Source organism: Sycon ciliatum, chromosome 8 (assembly GCF_964019385.1).
Source record: "Sycon ciliatum chromosome 8, ocSycCili1.1, whole genome shotgun sequence".
NCBI lineage: Eukaryota > Metazoa > Porifera > Calcarea > Leucosolenida > Sycettidae > Sycon > Sycon ciliatum.
Window position 1 is genome coordinate 10,211,878 of NC_088650.1, and position 22,790 is coordinate 10,234,667.

Genomic DNA, 22,790 nt, shown 5'->3' on the forward strand with positions numbered 1-22,790 from the left:
AGCACAAGACACTGCTGCTACTATAGTCGCACAGCAAAACACACAGAAAACGACAAAATGTTACAATGAATGTAACAACACCCGTCCAAGCTAAAGGACCGACATCCCTGCCCCAGGACGGCATCTCGAACCCCCCACACACTCACCACACGGTCATCATCCAGCTTCAGTTCAATCACTGTATTCTTCCCCTGCAGACTCAACCCCCCTGTCACTAGCCATACAATCTGAAGCTGTATGTAACCATAGTCCATACAATGGCCCACGACGCACACACCACCCCTACGTTTTTTTTTTTTAACTAAAAAAGAAAAGCAGTCGTAACTGCAACAGCCACATGGCCAATAAGAAAAACCAATACGATAATATATCGATAAATACACACCCAGAAGTCAGGGGTGGGAGGGTGGGATACAAACTGCACCAACGAAAAGCCACTGCGAAGTGACAGGAATGCGGTCCAGCACAACATTTTTGCGGACGCAAAAAGTTGTGGGGAAATCCCAAAATCGGTGCGATTTTGCATGAGCCCAAATGTTCAGGTTACCCACAAAGACACAAGCTTTCCAACTCTCTTTGGCCGTTGGAAAGCGTACCATACCTACGGAAGAAGGGGAGACAAAACGAAGACGAAACAAAAAAGACAACAATGGGTGTGTAGGCGCTACATGAGCTGCGCTGGTGAGATGCAGTGGACTCCCCCGACCAAGGGTCTCGGGATCGGCGTACACAGCAAGCACCATGGGAGAGGGGGGGCGAGAGGAATGGCGGAGAGAGAGAGAGAGAGAGAGAGAGAGAGAGAGAGAGAGAGAGAGAGAGAGAGAGAGAGAGAGAGAGAGAGAGAGAGAGAGAGAGAGAGAGAGAGAGAGAGAGAGAGAGAGAGAGAGAGAGAGAGAGAGAGAGAGAGAGAGAGAGAGAGAGAGAGAGAGAGAGAGAGAGAGAGAGAGAGAGAGAGAGAGAGAGAGAGAGAGAGAGAGAGAGAGAGAGAGAGAGAGTGAGAGAGAGAGAGAGAGAGAGAGAGAGAGAGAGAGAGAGAGAGAGAGAGAGAGAGAGAGAGAGAGAGAGAGAGAGAGAGAGAGAGAGAGAGAGAGAGAGAGAGAGAGAGAGAGAGAGAGAGAGACAGAGAGAGAGAGACAGAGAGACAGAGAGAGAGAGAGAGAGAGAGAGAGAGAGAGAGAGAGAGAGAGAGAGAGAGAGAGAGAGAGAGAGAGAGAGAGAGAGAGAGAGAGAGAGAGAGAGGAGAGAGAGAGAGAGAGAGAGAGGAGAGAGAGAGAGAGAGAGACAGACAGAGAGAGTGCACAAGAAAGAAGAGAGGAGAGAGAGAGAGAGAAAGAGAGAGATGGGTAAGTGAGGGAAAGAGAGTGAAAGAGGTGGAGAGGTATAAGTATAGAGAGAAAGAGTTCAGCGGCATATCGTCGCTATGACTATAATGCTACTTTGAGAAGAGGGTCAACATAATGATTTGCGTCCACTGATGGCAGGCCAGTGTGATAGATGTGCATGGCTAGCACCAGTCATGAGCAGAGCACCAGTCACTCTGTTGCAGGTGACGGTATGCAGCAATCTTGAATCTCTGCAGGTGTTTCCGGGCTGGCTGCTTGTCCAGAATTGCCTGTGGCAGTCTATTCCACACTGGCACGATGCACTATGGGAAAGAGCGCAGAAGCTAATCAGGAGCTCGTGGCGAGAGATTCAGCTCAAGCTGGTGGGGATGGTGCTGTGCTTGGGCTGCTCGTGTGCGGCGATGACGTGGCGGTATAGCCGGCGGGGGACACATGGCTGCAACTTGAGGCGGACCATGGCCACACATCAGTTTGTACAGTAGGCAGAGAGCAGAGACCTTTCGCCGAACAAGGAGGCTGGGAAGAATGGTACCAGGGCCAATGACATTTAGGGCGCGGAGCTGGACAGCATCCAGCATGGCCAGGTGTGAGGGAGCTGATCCCATCCACGCAAGGGGGGCATATTCCAGCATTGGCCGGACGAATCCTTTGTAAACAGTCACCCTGCCCGCGTGGCTGAGAAGGGGTGCTGCCTTCCGCAGGAGGCCCAGCCGCTGCTTAGCACGTGATGCCACTTGCCGAAGGTGGAGTCTGTAGCTCAGTTTAGAATCAAACGTCACTCCGAGCACCTTCACAGATTCATCTGGTGGGAGAGGAGTTCCGCCAAATGACAGCTGGGGAGGCACTGTATCCTTCCGCTGGTGCGACAGAGTGATAGTTTGCGATTTTGATGGCTCAAACGCAATCTTCCATCTCTTGCCCCAGGCATGAAGCTCATCTAGGCTGCGTTGTAGTGAGGCATTCGAGGCTTGGTCAAGGAGGGAGTACAAAGTTGTATCATCTGCAAAAGTGTTCAGGTTTGTGCCATGTGACAAGCAGCTTGAAATGTCGTTTACATACACGAGGAACAATGTAGGTCCAAGGATACTACCTTGTGGGACGCCAGACTGGACAGGGTGCACCGATGAGCTCTGGCCATGAACAACAGCTTTGATGGTGCGACATTGCAGGTAGTGGGTAAGCCATGCGAGCAGTGAACCCCCTATCCCCAGCTGGCGGGCCTTGTAAAGTACGCCAGCATGAGACACTTTCAGCTCAGCTTACATCCTTTCTGACCGATCACAGTATTCTCCCTGACTCGCAGTTCGCGTACAGGAAGAACCACAGTACGGAGGACGCTCTTGTGCTAGCTGTCAATCGCTGGCTGAAAGCGAAGTATGAGCGCAAACTCACAGGTGTGATATTCGTGGATATGTCGAAGGCTTTCGACTGTGTCAAACACACCATCTTGGCACAGGAGCTATCCGACATTGGGGTCGGCGGTACTGTCCAGATATGGTTCACTAGTTACCTGAGTGAGCGGCTTCAACGCGTAGTCGTGGGCGGAAATTGCTCGGAATACGTCGCATGCAGTCGAGGGGTGCCGCAAGGATCCGTCCTCGGCCCCCTCCTGTTCACACTATACATCCGTAACCTTCGATGCTGCTTGCCCCAGCAGGTCACAAACCAGGAATTTGCAGACGACATTGCAATTGAAGCCTCGGGCAGTTGCGAACAAGTGTGCTCTTCTCTAAGCACAGCCATCACTGGCCTGTCGCAGTGGTTGGAGGACCGCGGGCTAATGCTGAACCAAAAGAAAACGCAAGCTCTGTTGATTACCCCAAGAGGCCCAGCCCCTGACACAGATAACATTCGAATTCGCTGTGGGAATGCAGCCCTTGCAGTTGTGGAACAAGCGCGGTACCTGGGCGTAATGGTAGATGGGCAGCTCTCCTGGGAGCCTCACGTCAATCACACAATCCAGCAGGTGCGGAAGTCAGTAGGTGCGCTGTGGCGGAGCCGCCGAAGCCTCACCCTGGCGTCAAAGATCCTGTTTTACAGGTCGATGATCCAGGGTAGGTTGTCGTACGCTTCCAACGCCTTTTATCCGTCACTTCAAATTGGCAACATGGAGCCCCTCACACGTCTAACGAAGTGCGCTATCCGCGGCTTCTTCGGTCTGCCACCGTGGTCGCGCACGAGCCCGATCTTTGAACAGCTCCGCCTCACCACCCTGGAGGACATGTTTAACATTAAGCTCCTCATCTTTGTCCGTCGTTGTCTGTTCTCCCGAGCTAGCTCCCTCTTCACCAGCTTCTTCGTGAGAGTTACTGGTGACCGCACTCGGGGAGCAGCACATCACCTCGTTCGAGTACCATTTTGGCCCGGTCCTGCGGGTCGAGCGACCATGCAGTTCATCGGCGCAGTCCTGTGGAACCAGCTCCCGCCTGATCTCCGTTCCGAGCCCAGCCACCTTCAGTTCTGTGCCCTGCTAAAAGCGCATCATGGCTCCGTTTAAATGCTTTTCGGCTAGTGTGTTTCTGTGGTATAGCGGACTGAAGAATAGTAAACGTGTTTTGCAATATATGTATGAAACTATTTTGTATATAGTATGTTCCCATTCCGTTTTTGCTTTGGTGTAGCCCTGAGGTTGATTGCTTATTTATTTCTACCCTTCCTCTCTCCATACTTCTGTCCCCCCCCCCTCCCTCATTCCTTCTGTCGTCCACATGTATCAAAGGAGGCGAAATCGCCTGTTTGTGGTGCGACGTTAAATAAACTTCTACAACAACAACAACACTTTGTCAAAAGCCCCCGCTATGTCCACGGCAACTGCTTGCATAGCTCCACCTTCTGCCATGGCATTGGCCCACTCATACTGTAGGACAGTCAGGAGGTCTGCAGCTCCGGTGCCACGACGAAAACCGTATTGACGAGTATTCAGCAGACGGTGGCGTTCCAAGAAGTTGACAAGCTGGGAGTTGGCTATACTCTCCATTACTTTCGACAGGATGCTGAGGAGAGACACAGGTCGATAATTCGAAACAATTGACTTGGAGGACTTCTTGTGTATGGGGGACACATGGGCTGGTTTCCAGGAAGCTGGCTGGACCCCTGCTCTGAAGCAGCAAGAGAACAAGCGAGCAGCAGGCTCTGCCAGCTCCCTGTGGCATTCCTTGAGGACTCTAGCTGATATGCCATCGGGGCCAGTGGCCTTGTGCGGATTTAGCGCCGCTAGTTGACGACGGACATTGCCTGGGCGAAAGTGGATGGCTGTGATCTGAGGTGCCGTGGCATCAAGTTGCATAGCAGGGAGCTGATCAGAGGCAGAGAAATCGTTGGAGCCAAGGCTGCACTTCATGGCAAAGTATTGGGCAAAGCACTCGGCTTTCTCCCTGGCAGTGGTGTGCTCGTGTCCAGATCTGTCGACCAGGACAGGTATATCGCTTTGGCGGCTAACACCAGCAGCTCGCTTAATAGCTGTCCACCATTGCTTGTCTTGCAAGGAGCCAGTGCGCGTGGACACAGCATGAGCATGCAAAGCAACATACATTGTGACACAAGAGTCATAAGGCACCTAATATAGTAGTTCATAACAACATCCGTACACTACTACACGACATGCACATGAAGAATAGTGATTTGTTGATGCGAAACAAGAGAGCCTGGTCAGGACCATTGCTAGGATCGGTCTATGTTAGTTCTATATCCTCATACGAGCAAGCCACATCACCGGGCTACAACACACATGGTTTAGTTAAGTTGATCATAATCCGATCTCACATGGTCGTGCCGTGCCGCCTTACAGAAACCCCCCCCCCCCCACACACACACAGATCACGGCAGACGCTACTACCTTTTAAACATGTAGCTCAGTCAAGAATCAGGATCCTGGCTACTCCAGATGCTACATGTACTACGTGTACTAAGGACAATGGACGCTGAAAACACACATGTGGAGGATTCACAATAATAATATCAAGGTACATGATTGTATAAGCACGCACAAAGAAAAATATGGGAATTGAATGCACAGACACGCAAACATTCACGCACAAACTCAACAATGCCTTGATTTCAAAAACACAATCAACACGCATACTACACTAGCACTAGCAGCACTACCCTCTCACATCGGCTGTACTCAGTTACTCCGTTACTCGGTTACTCAGCTACTCAGCCAATGGAGTGGAATTAAACAAGACGCAGCACCAACTTCCTCAGTGTTCAGCTCAGCAGAAAAAACAGCAAGGAATCGGAGAAATTAAAACTTCAATCACTAGAGAAAAATATTCCAGTCTCAAATAATATAACACACTCCCTGCACAATTCGGCTTTGTATTCTGCTGTTCAGAGATATCTGCGAGAAAACAGTAGAATAACACAAACAGCAAATACTATGATCAGGAAAGTATTAGTATTACACAGCTCACCCCACTCTCTATGGTGGTGGTCAAGTTTCTTTCCTGACGTGGCTAGCTACATGTACATGCATGTACAGTCAACTTTGCGTATAACGACACTCGGCGGGGCATCAGAAAAGTGTCCTTGTTCGCGAAGTGTCATTGTACCCGAAGTCTCATTATATGCATACAGGTAGAATTGACTTTGCTCTGGGCATGGGAATTCTGTCGTTATTCGCGAATTGTCGTTATATCCGCAGTCGTTATTAGCGAAGTTGACTGTAGATGGAAATTTGCTCTGGGCATGGAAATTCTGTCGCTATTCGCGAAATGTCGTTATATCCGTAGTCGTTATTGGCGAAGTTGACTGTATCTCTGTACCATACTGTTGCGATGGCAAGAATACATAAAGCAGAGTGTGCGACTCTGTAGATGAGTTCTGGACAGTAGAATTCTCCGTTTATATACGTTTTGATTAGTCATGGATGCCGTGATCCACTTTTATACTCTTGCTCTGTATCAATAAGACCTGTGATATCAGTTTTAAAGAAAAACTAGACGGCAAAGATTAGAGAGGTTTTGCAGAGCGAACGTTCGCGCGAATTTTCGTTTGACGTCACGAATAGCGAAACTTTGCGCGAACGTCCGCAGCTTTGAACGCGAAAGTTGCAGGAAACGCGAAACAAACTTTCGCAGTAATTTTCGAGCTTTGAGGCCCGTTGGTGCACGGTGAGCCACCCTCAATCCTCATGTTTGTGCTTGATCTCTACTCTTGCGATTCTTGGCTTGGTCCGCGAGTGCTAGCTTTCCCATACTTGAGGTGGCCCGTGTTGCTTCATCTCACGAACCATCTCCGATCTCCTGCCTGCTCGTCTTCTCACTGCTCAGAGTCGGTTACATCAATGATGCCTTTTTGAATTTCAAGTGTTGATGCGCCAGATTACGCCACAAGCCAACCCGTTTGTCTGTGGGTCTCCGGCCATGGACAACGTAGTCAAAGAGCTCTCGTCTCAGGCCGTGACTCAGGGTGCCGCCGCTTGCAACAAACAAGTAATCGGATGAAGACCATTTCTCAAACAAGCGAGTGCACGCGAAAATTTCTTGGAGCGAAAAACATGCAAAACACAAATTTTGCGCGAACGTTCGCAATAGTTTTGGTATGGTATTGATTTATTTGAATTCGGTATCTCAACAGTACATTGTACAACTTGGGAAGATCCGAATGACATAGATACATAAACATAAAAGTGGAGTAGGTTTTGGCAACCCGGAACGCGAAAATCATTGCGAACGTTCGCTCTGCAAAACCTCTCTAGTATGTAAGCGATATGGTGCACTTCTGCGTATCTAAGTCTAGTTTTTTTGTGTAGAACTCCGTGACCAGTCCAGGCCCTGTGACCAGTCCATTCTTTATGACCAGTCCATGCCCTGTAACCAGTCCCTGTGAACAGTCCAGGCCCTGTGACCAGTCCAGGCCCTGTGACCAGTCCAGGCCCTGTGACCAGTCCAGGCCATGTGACCAGTCTAGACCCTGTGAGTAGTACAGGCCCTGCGAACAGTCACTGGTCCTGTAACCAGTCATATCGTCAACAAAAAAACGAATGCCCTGTGACTAGTCGCAATACCAAACAAACATGGCTGAACCAATCACAGTTTCTACTGTGCCCCCAGACCAGTCACGAGGAACCTATCAGAAAGGAATTTGTCAATATTCTCAATACATAGTCCACTACACAACTCTAGGGGTTCACAATACCTACTGCTAATCAGCACACTCCTTTATGGTGGTACAGCCTCCTGGAACACATCATGGTCAGCCAAGATATCGGATATTTTTCTACTCATAGACTTGAGGAGATCTTGTATTATCACTTGTAGATAGTTAGATTTGGCGTTACCCTGCGCACGGGGTTCTCCCCTGCAAGTGGACCGTGCGCGGACTGTGCAGGTTGCACCACTTTGCGCATGTATGCATGCACTGCCTAACCATTTCCCGATGACAATAGCGCTGCGGCACCCGGTTTCGGTATGATTGGTATTGACCGGTTTACAGGTTTGCTTGTGTGATAACGAGGAAGTTCACTACTTCTAGGTTAACATTGATCGTAATCTTCAACCAATGACACTGGAATTCCTGGATTATAGTCTTCCACAGGCCATCAGTCTCACTACCCGTTGTATTCATCAACATAGCTAGATCACCACCACGATATAGCCAGATCGATTCCTTGCCGATGTGCTTTTCTAGTTCGGTCAGATCGAATAATTGCGCCCAACAACTCGCATACTTCAGCCCTAGCAAAGGAGCCGAGCGCACTACACTATATTAGTTTTATACATACTTCTGCAATCAGTTATACATATTGCAACCAATGATGCTACAAGACTAAACCTAGACTAATACACTATCCACCATTCTGTAAACTTACCATCATGTAAACTACGACATCAATGTGTATGTTCATCACTGCTTGGCGGGTAACAGGTCTTTGAACACGGTGATGTGATACGGATAATTGATCAGCAAATCCGGGATAGTGTGGCTGCTTTTCTGTGAGTGCCGAGCTCCATATTTGAGTACCATCTATCAAAGTAGACAGAAAGAGTGAAGTAATGCAAAATTTAAGCTCATCCAGAATAAAAAAAACTCTCTTTAACACTGAACACAATCTTCAGATGGGTGAACAGTTTGAGACTATAAAAGATTTTTAATGTCTCACAACTAGACTTGGGCAGCAGCATGTAGTCAAAACACTCAAAACTATCATTACGCACAAGCTCGTTTTTCCAACCTGCACTGTAGAATCAAGACAGGAATCATCAAAGGCAAAACACTAGCACTGGAACTCACCGGAATAATATAACATCCTTGAGATTTCAGCGCCGATGCCCGAAGAGTATCATATCCGTTAGGTGTACGTACAGGATGACGTAGCAACTGAGTGTCACTCACACCCTTACATGCCACAACACTGAAACCATGACGTCTAGCTGCAGTCATATCTACTGATACACCATTGTATACATCAGCTGGATACGCATAAGTCTCCACTGGTTCATGGTCTTGGTTGAATATGCAGAATGCCTGAACTTTCACACCATCAACCAGAGATATGCCAGTGGTGTACTTTGGGCCAATGAAGTATGACAGCATGTCATACATTCGACCTGACTGCCGACTTGTCACATCCTTCTGGAACCACACCAAACATCTTTCCAATATCTGTAGCTGCTGGTCGTTAGTCACAGGGAGGGTGTTGTGCAAATATAGCAGTTGCACAAGGCGAGGACTGCACTCTGTACAGAAGCCAGGGCAGAGAGAATTGAGAGAAATGCAGACGGAAGTGACACAGACCAACAGATACATTTCAGGATGTGAAAATGAAAAAACAAAAATCGTTGACATCAGAAAGTGATCCATTTGTCATTTCCACGCCAACAGACTACTTCCTATAAAACAGACACAGTCAGGGGAACAACACTGGATGAATTTTTGTTGGTGTGTGAGTTACGAATTTGGTGCACATACTTCTTGAAGTACACACAAGTTTATACTGTCTGACCTGTTTCCAAACATCATCAGGATGCATATTGCATATTGAGTGTACTGCATTCTGGTGATCGCAATTTGTTGAAATGTCGAAGCTGATACAGTGGACTGAGGTGTGATTTTGTAGTGCTGAGGTATAAACTTGCATGTGTGCTCAAAACTTCTCATAGTACTTAAAGTATTATGAAGCTGCAGGACGCCCAACCAATGTAACTAGAAGGTAATTGATTGAGAAAATAGTAAGACAAGTTTGGAATGGCTCCAGACTGTCCATCTGCATGACTCAAGATCATACATATAATCCTGCCATCATGACTTTATCAGAAACCCATCAGTTTACAACATACATCATCATCATCATTATGTGTATGTGAAAGTGAGCCTGCATCACTGCAGAAAACTGTGTAGTAAACGCCACAGACTGAGATCGTTTCTGTTCTTGTTTAAAACAACACTTGGTTTCAACTCTGAGACACCAAGGACAATTACTACAAAGGTTTGTGGTATGAATGTCACTTTTAACTCTGTGTGAGCAGAAATTCCACAACCAACAGACACACGTCTCTATTCCAAAGGTCTTATTCCAGAATAGACTTACTCTGTGTCAGATGATTAACACTGATCAGCTTCAGCAAGGCACTGCACTCTACACCACACAGTGTACAGTAGAGAAGTAGTGAGAGTACTTCAGTATGACGATGCTTGGAATCACCTGTACTGTGTATGGACAGGTAGCGATTCATAAAGTGTTGGGCCAGGTGACGATCAGGCATATTCAACATAACCAATGCATGTGCACACTGACCAACATCTCTACATTCCTCAATGCACATGACATCAAGCTGCTGCTGCAGCAACTTCGTGAATCCTGGAGTTGCACATCGGCACTTTGCGGCCCAGTACACTGCCCATAACAGCGTGTGTTGGTTCTTGCCTTCTTGCCAGAGTTCAGTAGGTAGGCTGGCTAGCTGATTAAGTAAAGACTCTGTAAGCTTTTTCACATCAGCGTTCTCCTCATTTACAAGAGCACATGCCTCAAGGATGTTCGTGATCTTGTTTGAACTCCGTAGTGCAGTGATATGACGTTGGATGAGAGAACATTGTGATATCAGTTCACTGGCGGGTTGAAATGTGCGTTTCTTCCTTATGCTATGAAAGATGGACTCAATAGCATTAACAGCATCATGTACCGTAGTGACTTGACGACCAGACTGATCTGATCTCCACCTAACTGACTGTCTGGACTGTGCTGATGTCTGAGTCACCTTGCTAGCAACACATAACCTTGATCCGCTGGTTGACTGGACTAACCGGCTCTGTACACTCACAGCATAACCACGCTGAACAAACTTACTGACAGTCTTGAGATTGACATGTAACTTTGAAGCAAACATGTTCTCCTGGTGATGTTGTATATTCAGTAGTACACGGGTGTATAGCATACAGTGTATGGTGTGGATTACTGAGAATTTCTCTGAAGATTACGTACTGCCGGTCTGTAGAGAATAACACACAGTGCGGCAAAATACACACACACACACACACACACACACACACACACACACACACATACACACACACACATACACACACATACATACATACACACACACACACACACACACACATACATACATACACACACACACACACACATGCAACAGATCAGATACTACATGGAACTATATGATCACTGTACAGAATATCTACAGCCGTGCTAGATGAAATCCGGGATCATGAATAATACATTTCCGTACTGCAATGCACAACCCAATGTTGGAAGGTCTACGGCTGCAGTGTCCAGTACTAGCTGACTTACATGGACCAGATTTCAGTGACCAACACTTACTGCCTCAATCAGATCAGTCACGAAGGACGTGATTCGTAAAACTGCTTTTGGGGGTTTACAAGAAAATGCAAAAATCACAGTGTGACTTCAATCAGTTTATAACTACATGTACACGTGTTGTTTGACTTGAAAACAAACTTCAGTCAACCACATCGAAATTCCCTGGCAATTATTATTTGGCCTAACTAAGGATGGGTAAACCAGTCACCAACATGTACACGTACTCGTTCTCTACTAGTTTTAGGAGTTGTTAAACTACTTCTCGATTTTTTCGTCGGCCGAAAAGTCGGATAGGGTGGTAAGATTATGCATGTCCGATACACAACACATCGCCAGATTGAAATCCGGAAAACAATTGCTCGAACTGACGCACTCAGCCCTCGTAGTCAACTATTGTTTCTTCAACATTCATCTCATTTTTCGTACATACATAATTCTCTTACCCCAGTCAGTTTTGATAGCTGTATGATACAGTTGCACAGTGAATAGAGAGGTTCAGCACTGCGCGGATTACCACAGCAACACTGTTGTGAATGTAACAAAGTATTATGCACGTCAGTAGCCAATAGTGCACCTTCTCAGCGATCGACGCCAGGGTAAGGAATATTCTTCAACTGATGAGATAAACCAGCGAGTGCCGCCAAGTCCTTTCTGACCTTAGCATAACAACACGCTAACGCTAGCTGGTAGATCTAAAAATAATAATGAAGGCGAGATCGAGGTACAGCGTACATGTACAGTGCTGGCAACTGAAATCCGACCCCCTTGGCGGCGCACCGCGCCGCCAAGGGGGTCGGATTTCAGTTGCCAGCTCTGTAGTACTACTACGTCATTTGTATGTAGTAGGCGCTATTGTTGTTTCTTCCCCCCCCCCCCCCCCCCCCCCCCGGTAGATCTACTTATTTTTCAATACGACTCTGAGATCAAAGAAAGAAAACTGATTATTCAGACCCAGCAGCAGTGATATCCTGGACATCCGTACGCTACGTGACATGTACATCTACATGACTATTGTAGAATTTGTAGTGATTTGTTGATGATTAACAAAAGAGTCAGGTCAGGACCATCGCTAGGATCGGTCTACATCATACATGTATGTTAGTTCTATATCCTCATACGAACAAGCCACGTCATCAGGCTGCAACGCACGTGATCAGTCACAATCCGATCTCACATGGTTCGTGCCGCCTTACAGAAAACACCCACACCGTCACACATCAGCATACACATAAAATATAAACTCGGATACTGAGCCAGTAATAAAATTAATGTTCTCATGTGTTTCTTCTCTTTTTCACATAAAAACAACCCAGAGAGACAAGAGAGCTCAGCACAGAACTCTCGCCACATGTTTGTTTCTTTCACTGGCTACATGGTGTACTTCATCAACATCAAAATTCATCATAAATTTGCTGAGCTAGCTGTGCATGTGCTGGTACTTAGTCACGTGTCACGGGTGAATCGACCCACGCCTGGTGCAGTGCCAGCTCAGAGAGAGTCTTTTAGTCTTTGTCCTCCTGTCACCGACACATGACTTGCCGGCCTGACGGAACACATACACACACACACACACACACACACACACACACACACACACACACACACACACACACACCACACACACACACCCACACCCACACACACACACACACACACACAGATCACGGCAGACGCTACCACCTTTATAACGTGTTTTGCATAGCTCAGTCAAGAATCAGGATCCTGGCTACTCCAGACGCTACATGTACTACGTGTTGTATGGACAATGGAAGGAACAACACAAATGTGGAGGATTCACAATATCAACGTATATACCCACACAAAGAAAAACGAACTTCATGGGAAATAGATGTACAAGCACACACACTCACGCACAATGGAAGCTGAATACACATGTGGAGGATTCACAATATCAACGTACATGTACATTGTATACGCACTCAGAACAGAAAAAAAGAAAATTGGAAGTAAAGTAATCACACACACAAACTCAACAATGCCTTGATTTGAAAAACACAAATCAATGCATACTACACTAGCACTAGCAGCACTACCCTCTCACATTCGATGTACTCAGTTACTCGGTTGCTCAGTTTCTCGGTTACTCTTGCTACTCAGCTACTCAGCTCAGCAGCAAAAGGAAGGAATCGGAGAAATATTAACTTTAAAAAAATCAAAAGATGGACACCATATTCCAGTCTCCCATGATATTATCACACACTTCCTGCACAATTCGGCATAGTATTCTGCTGTTCCGAGGTACCTGAGAGAACACAGAAGACCCACGCAAACAGCAATTACAATTTTTTAAGATCAGGAAGTAGTACACAGCGCACTCCACTCTCTATGGTGGTTATCAAGTTTCTTTCTTGACGAGGCTAGCCACATGTACTACGATGTATCTCTGTTTAATACTGACTGTAACGTCAGCAAGAGTACATGATGCAGTGGAGTGTGCAACTCTGGAGATGGGTTTGGAACCGTTGGGGCCAGCAGAATTCCTCGTTTACATTTTATTTTGATTAGTCATGGAAGCCGTGACCCTCTTTTCTAAACTTGCCCTGTATCAATAAGACCTGCGAGAGCAGTTTTTTTAACGTACATGTACTTGCAAGTACATTTACTTGTGCATGAAACATGATGTCAAAAATTCAGTTCACGACAAAATAACACTTCAGCCCATTCACTTAGTTGCAAAGTCAAGTCAGTAAATACGGTCGTCGGTGAACAGTCCGGCCCCTGTGAACAGTTACAGGTCTTGCAACCAGTCATACAGTCTAATATGCCCTTTCATCCAGCCACAAAAACCAACAACCAATCACGGTTTCGAGTGTGGTCCATTACCAAGTACAAGAAATCCATCCGAAGCGAGAATCTAACATGCTGTTAATTACAGTCTCCATTACCATATACCAGTGTCTGCTCCAGCGCCGGGTGAGCCGGGTAATCCACCCGGTTGGGCGGCGCTTGCACCCGGTTGATAAGATAGTACCGGGTAACCTGTGACCCGGTTGGTACTTTACACTTTCGAACTTTGAAAGGACTAACTACATGGCTTGTATGTGTCAGATACTTCTTCTTCTTTCGTAATTTTCTAATTCCTGTCCTCTCTTTTTCTCAATGCGGCTTAGCCATTCGCCTTTATATCATTGGGCCTAGTTCCCGTTTATTGTCCGAATTAAAATAAACCAACCAACCAGTTAAAGCATGTGACTCGGCTAGTGAGACAGCGCCAGGTACATGTGTACCCGGCTCCAACCCGGTTGAAATGGTTGCGCCAGGTACACGTGTCCTACAATCCTAGAGCAGACACTGTATACATGTCCTGTTATGTAGACAAACACTAGAGGCGGAGGGCTGTGAAGCTGTACAAGTTTAACACATTTCAGCAAACATCAGACAGCGGCGTTCACGGCTACTTCGAGCTGCCCTGCCTGCCCTGTTTGTGTCATGTACTTATGTTATACTTCTGCAATCAGTTTTATTTCTCTTTTCAAACTAGACATTGCAGCCAACGATACTGCAAGACCAAAACTAGACAAATACATCATCTAACATTCTGTAAACTTACCATAGTGTTAAGTATGACATCAGTGTGTATATTCATCACTGCTTGGCCGGCAACAGGTCTTTGAACACGCCAATGTGATGCGGATAATTGATCAGCAAATCCGGAATAAAGTGTCTGCTTCTCTGCGAGTACCGAGCGCCATGTTTGAGTACCATCTATCAAGAGAGCAAGAAATAGTGGTGTAATTCAAAAGTGTAGCTCATCCATGGGATAAATGTCTCTATAGTCAATCCGTCATTGAATATCATCTTCAGAAGGGTGAGGCTAAGTCGTACTACGAGACTAGTGCAACAGGAGGCAGTAAAAACACTCCAAACTCTCATTGTGTACATGTCATGACCAGGATTAGACTCGTCGTGAAAGCAACCATAGATTGAGTTCAGAAAGCCAAAAGCTGGACTCCGAAATATTCTAGAGTTCTGTAAGAACCATGATTCGCCCTGCGAAGGATTTGGTACTTTTGATAGTTGAGCAATCATGGCTTACAACTCATGGCAGAGAGCCACCAAGTGTTGTCGTACGTCGACGACACCTTCAGTACAAGTGGCCAGCTCTCTGTCTGGCTCGCTTTACTGGATTCTACTATTTCTAGACTGTATTCTTCAGGCTCACTTCAGGCTCAACTCGCATTGCAAACTTCCTTGTTATTGTGTTTCCAACTAACTTGCTAAAGAAGAAGACTACTGAAGACTAGCCGAAAGGAAAAGCACCATGGTATAATATACAGCAGGGCAACATAAAGGCACAGAAGGCCGAGCACGGCACATGTGAAACCAGAGACCCGGACCCGTCGAAGCATGCAAATGAGGGCCGCTCTATCGCCTGACATGAATGCATACAAAGAGAGCGTAAGCAGACTGCATTGTCGTGCACTAAGATGCCGACTCGCGTGACCGTAACACAGCACGACAATGAACATGACAGTCAGACTACTCCAGACATGAATGCAGGAAACCTGTACACATGACCATGCGTGCACAACAAGTCGTCAGCGTTGTACTCGCTACATTGTTGAGCTTTAGGGGACCACGCTAGTGTAGGAGTTGCATTTTGATAGCAAGTATATTTTCACAGTTAAGAGTATTAATTTGTAGAGGTTGTGTGGATACAGATTCCTAGGTTCGAACCCTAAGATGGGCAGTTAGTTACATTTTTCTCTCCTTGCGTATTTTGTATCTGCATGATATTACCCTTGCCGTGAGTCGCTTGCGAGCAATGTATGAGGCGTGTATGGCTAAACCCGTATTTCTCCACTTTACCCGTATGACTGTCTGTTGCGAACTGTGATTGGCTGCTAGTATTAATGTTGCAGAATGTTCCAGAGCTGTGACCTGTGATTGGCTGATTACACTAATGTTCCAGAAGTTTCCAGAATTTCGACGGCAACCGGTTCTCGTAGATTGCTTATTGGTTAATAACCTAAAACATGGCTGCCGGTTGCCGGACTTTTGCTCCCTTGCTTTCTTCTTTCTTGTTGCTTTTCTACCCTCTTTGCATTCCAAGTGTGTAGACTATTTCTTTCCTGATAATATTGGTAAACTACGAAGTGAGTGTTTGAGTTAGTGAGTGCGATTGCCTCTGGGGCCAGTTATTACACTTGGTCCTGCAAGGGAGCTGATACCCTTGTTAGTTGAGCAAGAGTGGCGCCTCTTCTCGCGCCGTACGACGTAAAGGGTCTGCAGTGCTTCGTGTACTGTGGACTCCGTACCCTTTTGCTTTTGCTCTGCCGTCTGCTGCTATGTTTGGGGGAAGAGCCCGCCTTTGGTGAAGCCACAAGAATGACACAGCTACGCTTCTCGCCAGCTGCAATGCATCCCAACCACCGGATCGCGGACCAAGGTAATGCCAGCATATGGAGATGATTAATATTCACATTTGGGTGAGCGGGCTACCCGAATTGATCATTGTACTACATTCTAGTTTGGCTGATTACACCACTGTTTGAAATATAGAAATAATCCTTACGCATTCTTGCCGCTGTATAGTTTTGATCACATAATGTAGCATATATAAGGAGCTGTTTTGCTGACATTCATCCTCGACTCTTGGGGAGCTCACTACTCCCTCAATTCACTCTCGATCCTGGGAGAGTCACTCCGACTCTCCCCTGCTCTGTCTGGGTCTTTGACTCTTCACGCTGATCTTTCGATCAAGCATTGCAATAGTTCAATAAACACGGTTCAAGTGGAATTAGAAACCTGTCGTTCTGTGTGAGCTAGCTAACTTGGATGGCGACTATATTGGTCGTTTACCTGGGAGGCTGGGTAGCCACTAGACTGATCTAAGCCAGGTCACTAACCCGCAACACGGCCATGACACACAAGCTCTTTTCTTCCCACTGTCACTAAAGAATTAAGGCAGACATCATCAAAATCAAATCACTAGCACTGGAACTCACCGGAATAATATAGCATCCTTGAGATTTGAGTGCCAATGCCTCAAGAGTGGTATACCCGATAGGTGCACAAGCCGGATGACGTAGTAACTGTGTGTCACTCACACCCCGACATGCCACAACACTGAAACCATGACGTCTAGCTGCTGACATATCTACTGATACACCATTGTACACATCAGCTGGATACGCGTCAGTCTCCACTGGTTCATAGTCTCGGTTGAATATGCAGAATGCTTGAACTTGCAAACCATCAACCAGAGAAATGCCAGTGGTGTACTTTGAGCCAATGAAGTATGACAGCATATCATGCATTCGACCTGAATACCGACTTGCCACAGCCTTTCGGAACCGCACCAAACATGTTTCCAATATCTGTAGCCGCTGGTCGTTAGTACCAAGGAGGGTGTTGTGCAAAAAAAGCAGTTGGACATGGCCAGGATCGCATTCTGCACAGAAGTCAGGACAGACAGAATTGAGAGGAACACACAGTGGTATGGACACAGACCAGCAATATCTCAGAATGTGAAAATGAAAATTTCAAGCAGTAGTTGACATTTGGATGTGATCATTGGTCATATTCACACCAGCTCTACTTGTGTTACTCCTCACACTTAAAAGTCAGAACACTACATGAGTCATAGTCGGTGTGTGACTTAATAATACTGTATACATACGTCAGTACATAATGTCTGTCCTGTTTACAAACATACATGGCTTTGCACGAGTATGTTACTCAACTTGTCATGAGTATAATATGCACTGGATTGAAGAATGCGACCGATAATCGGTCGCATTCTTCAATCCAGTGCATAACTAGATATCGTATTCACTCGCATGCAGGGACATGCTCTTAGACAAAAAAATATTTCGCCAGGAAACAAATGTTCCGGATACATGGACATGTCCTTCAATTCGAGTACTCGAGACTTAAAATTATACACTCTTGGTTATATTTATAGTAAAGAAAAGGAGCAAGGAACTACAAGTTATGCTATAATGTCCACTAACACCACCAGTTACTTGACAATCAGCTCATGCGATAACATTGCACAAAACTGAACGACCGTACTGATCACATACAGTAAAACCTGTAATGGCGACCACTCACATGTGGATATGGTCACGTGACCCACTGAACCTGGATAAGAAGACCACCTGGCCCAGCATGGCGACCACTTTTTCTCTTCCCCTGAGGGGTCGCCTTAGACACGTTTCACTGTACATGATTCAATATCAAACATAAGCCTGTCATGGCAACTTCATTGGAAATTTAAGTTTGAATCACTCAACATACACTCAAAAACATGCAACACCATTATGTATGTGAATGCATACCTTCCTTAGCAGTACACACTGTGACAAAAACCACAGATTGCGCCCACAGACTGCACCCCACATGGATTCTCTGTGCTGTTCATGTTTTTCAGTGAAATTCACAGATAGCGCCCCACACGGATTCGCTGTGCTCTTCATGTTTTCAACAAAGTCCACAGATTGCGCCCCACATGAATTTGTTGTGCTCTTCAGGTTCTCAGCAAAACCCACAGATTTCATGAACCACACACGTGAATTTTGCACCACACGTACATGTACTTGGGCGTATTCCCAGAAGTATCCCGGAAGAGCAGGGACAAGGATTTACCTGGTCTGGCAACACAAATATTTCCGTGTCACACCAGGATGCGTGCGCAATCTGCAGATTACGCAGGCAATCTGGAATCTTCAGATTGCGTGAAAAAATACACAGTGATTTATTATCCACAAAAAGACAACATACAGGATATTGGTGTGGATGTGCATTGAAAGTCCGTGCTGCAAGGAAATACTCGTACCACCACCAGCCGACCACAGTTCTCTATTCAATATGTCTTATTCTGGAATAGACTTACTCTGTATCAGATGATCAACACTGATCAGCTCCAGTAAGGCACTGCACTCTACACCACACAGTGTACAGTAGAGAAGTAGTGAGAGTACTTGAGTATGACGATACTTTGGATCACCTGTACTCTGGATGGTAATGTAGCGATTCATCAAGTGTTGGGCCAGGTGACGATCAGGCATACTCAACATAAACAATGCATATGCACACTGATCAACAGCTCTACATTCCTCAATGCACATGACATCAAGCTGCTGTTGTAGTAATTTCGTGAATTCTGGAGTTGCACATCGGCACTTTGCGGCCCAGTACACTGCCCATCTCAGGTTGTGTCGGTTCCTGCCTTCTTGCCAGATTTCAGTAGGTAGGCTGGCTAGCTGATTAAGTAAAAACTCTGTAAGCTTTGTGACATCAGTGTTCTCCTCATTGACAAGAGCGCATGCCCGAAGGGTAACCTTAATCATGCCTGAACTCCGTAGTTCAGTAACATGTCGTTGGATGAGAGAACATTGTGACAGTAGATAGCTGGGTTGAAAAGTGCGTGACTTCACAATGCTATCAAAGATTGAATAAATGGCATCAACAGCATCATGTACCGTAGTGACTTGACGACCAGACTGATCTGATCTCCACCTAACTGACTGCCTGGACTGTGCTGATGTCTGAGTCACCTTACTAGTAACACATAACCTTGACCCGCTGGTTGACTGGACTAACCGGCTCTGTACACTCACAGCATAACCACGCTGAACAAACTTACTGACAGTCTTGAGATTGCCATGTAACTTTGAAGAAAACATGTTCTCCTGGTGATGTTGTATATTCAGTAGTACACGGGTGTATAGCGTACAGTGTATGGTGTGGATTACTGAGAATTTCTCAGAAGATTACGTACTGCCGGTCTGTAGAGAATAACACACAGTGCGGCAAAATACACACACACACACACACACACACACACATACACACACATACACACACATACACATAAACAACATACTACAGATCAGATATACATGCAACTGTACACAATATCTACAGCCATGCTAGATGAAATCCGGGATCATGAATAATACATTTCCGGCCATACAGCGGTGCACAACCCAATGTTGAAAAACTACGGCTGCACAGTGTCCAGTATTAGCTGACTTACATGGACCAGATTTCAGTGACCAACACTTATTGCCTCAATCAGATCAATCACGAAGGACGTGATTCGTAAAACTGCTTTTTTGGGTTTTCAGTAACTTGAATGCAAAAGATCACTTCAGTCAGTTTATAACTACATGTACACGTGTTGTTTGACTCGAAAACAAACTTCAGTCAACCACATCGAAATTCCCTGGCAATTTGGCCTAACTAAGGATGGGTAAACGAGTCACCAACATGTACCCTGGCGTACTCGTTCTCTACTACATGTATTTTTAGGAGTTGTTAAACGGTTTAACCACTCGATTTTTTCGTCGGCCGAAAGGTCAGATAGGGTGGTAAGATTATGCATATCCGATACACAACACAGTATGACATTGCCACATTGTGCGCGTTCGATTACACTCAAATCAGTCAATTCTAGAATTAGCTATTGTTGATGCACTGTTCGATTACACAAACTCTGTCGTTAGAATTGAATTTATCCAATTCCGTCAATTCTGAAGAGAAGGCGGAATTTCTCTAATTCTGGCGCCAGAATTGCACACTCGGTGTGTTACCGGTCTGGTCATGCATGACTCAGGTCAAGGAAGAGCCTCCCTGGTCGGTGTGGCGCGAAAGCAGGGCTACAACTGCATGTACTGTAAAAGCCATATATATATATATAACGAAGTAACTCTAACGAGTTAACGAGGAGAAATCTGTCGTTAAAATAGAAATCGATACATATACTGTTCTATTGAGCGTTGGGAATAGGTGAGAATCGTTACCTTTGGTACACGTAAGCCAGTCGATTTTGGGAAATCGTTATATATGCGCCTCGTTAGAATAATGGCTTTTACAGTAGTTGCTACTGTCTTATGTCTTCCCGAAAAGCTATTTGCCGCAGTTGAGTTACCGCTGGGGGCTGATTGTTAGAGCAGATCATTTTGGGTGGTCCTTTCGCACACAGGTTCAGCTTGATCGAAGCCCAATATTGTTGTCGACATGGAGGCTTCACGATCACCGGGATGGACCGGTAGTCCGGTACGCAAAGTTGGGTCCACGTGCGCGCGAGGGTGTGCGTGATCTCTTTTTTCGACCAATTTTGTTTGTGATATCATATGCCATGAATAAAATGCGTTGTGAATTCTGGTCGTTCGTTTACATAGCCGGAATTCGCACATTTTGGTCATTCGAGAAGTACAAAACCCAGTTCCAGAATTGTGCAAACGTGTAATGGAAAGCGCCCATTGAAATCCGGAAAACTCGAACGCACTCAGCGGTCTCAGCCCGCCAGTCAACTATTGTTTCTTCAACATTCATCTCATTTTTCGTACATACATAATTCTCTCACCCCAGTAAGTAATTAGTTTTGATAGCGGTATGACACAGTTGCACAGTGAATAGAGATGTTCAGCACTGCGCAGATTACCACAGCAACACTGTTGTGAATGTAACAAACTATTATCCACGTCAGTAGCCAATAGTGCACCTTCTCAGCGATCGACGCCAGGATAAGGAATATTCTTCAACTGATGAGATAAACCAGCGAGTGCCACTAAGTCCTTTCTGACCTTAGCATAACAAAACACTAACGCTAGCTGGTAGATCTAACATTATGAAGGCGAGATCGAGGTGCTCTTGTTGTTTCTTGTTTTGTTTTTTTTGTCCTTGTTTTTTTAGCGCAAATGGGCAAAATTTTCAAAAAGGCTTTTGATAACACACGCGTCATCACTCACGTGTCAAACCTCATGCACGGTGACCTAGTACTAGTACTATGGCTTGAAAGTGATGACGTCAAAAACGGCCAGGGAGTACTAAGTTGACATCAGATTTCTATGTTGGATCCACTAAGGTGTGACTTTGCTATTGCCTCAGTATGTGGGTGCATAGCAACCCACTCATGTCGTATGCAGGGGTGACTTTTACTTCGCCACCAGTTGTAACCCCGCCCCCAGTAGCCAAATCAGTCAGTTTCACTGGTTACATCACAATGCTGAGAGTAAGACGGCTTGAAATGTGCTTGGATCCATACAAAAACTGGATCCAAGTGGATCCAATTTTTGAATTTTTGAAATTGTTGGTATGCTGTGACGTAGCACTTTCAAGCCCTATAGTACCTGGACACGGTCCGTAGATCTGTAGCCGTAGTGTAGCGCACGTACAATCATATCAGTCGGTGCATGCATGATTTTATCTGACTGCTGAGTTGGCTCTACCAGTACCACTAGTACCCCAAACAGATAACACAAGCCGCACTCCGGACATAACGCTAAACATGTATTCATCCGGATAGACCACCCCCCGTAGATCCACTTATTATTCTATACGAGATCAAAGAAAGAAAAATTATTCAGAACCGAGCAGCAGTGATATCCTGGACATCCGTACACTACATGACATGCACATGTAGATTGTAGTGACTTGTTGATGCGAAACAAGAGAGCCAGGTCAGGACCATTGCTAGGATCGGTCTATGTTAGTTCCATATCCTCATACGAACAAGCCACATTTCCGGGCTACAACACACATGGTTGGTCATAATCCGATCTCACATGGTCGTGCCGTGCCGCCTTACAGAACCCCCCCCCCCCCCAAACACACACACAAACACAGATCACGGCAGACGCTACTACCTTTTTAAGTTTAAATATGTAGCTCAGTCAAAAACATGGATCCTGGCT

The 22,790-nt window shown here is 45.9% G+C and overlaps 1 protein-coding gene and 1 long non-coding RNA gene across 2 annotated transcripts; both read right to left on the minus strand.

Annotated features, from left to right (window-relative positions):
* Positions 1–5,310: 5,310 nt before the first annotated feature.
* LOC135823332 (uncharacterized) lies at positions 5,311–11,792 on the minus strand. Its single transcript, XM_065336191.1, has 4 exons — positions 9,874–11,792; positions 8,577–9,022; positions 8,155–8,309; positions 5,311–5,682 (listed from the first exon to the last, which is right to left on the minus strand). Exons 1-3 carry the CDS (start codon positions 10,715–10,717, stop codon positions 8,190–8,192), a joined length of 1,410 nt encoding a protein of 469 aa, XP_065192263.1. The 5' UTR covers positions 10,718–11,792; the 3' UTR covers positions 5,311–5,682; positions 8,155–8,189.
* A 1,112-nt stretch (positions 11,793–12,904) lies between these two features.
* LOC135823337 (uncharacterized) lies at positions 12,905–17,730 on the minus strand. The gene is made up of 3 exons (XR_010554669.1): positions 17,094–17,730; positions 14,696–14,850; positions 12,905–13,387 (listed from the first exon to the last, which is right to left on the minus strand). It is a non-coding gene; the product is annotated as an uncharacterized LOC135823337 (long non-coding RNA).
* Positions 17,731–22,790: the final 5,060 nt, after the last annotated feature.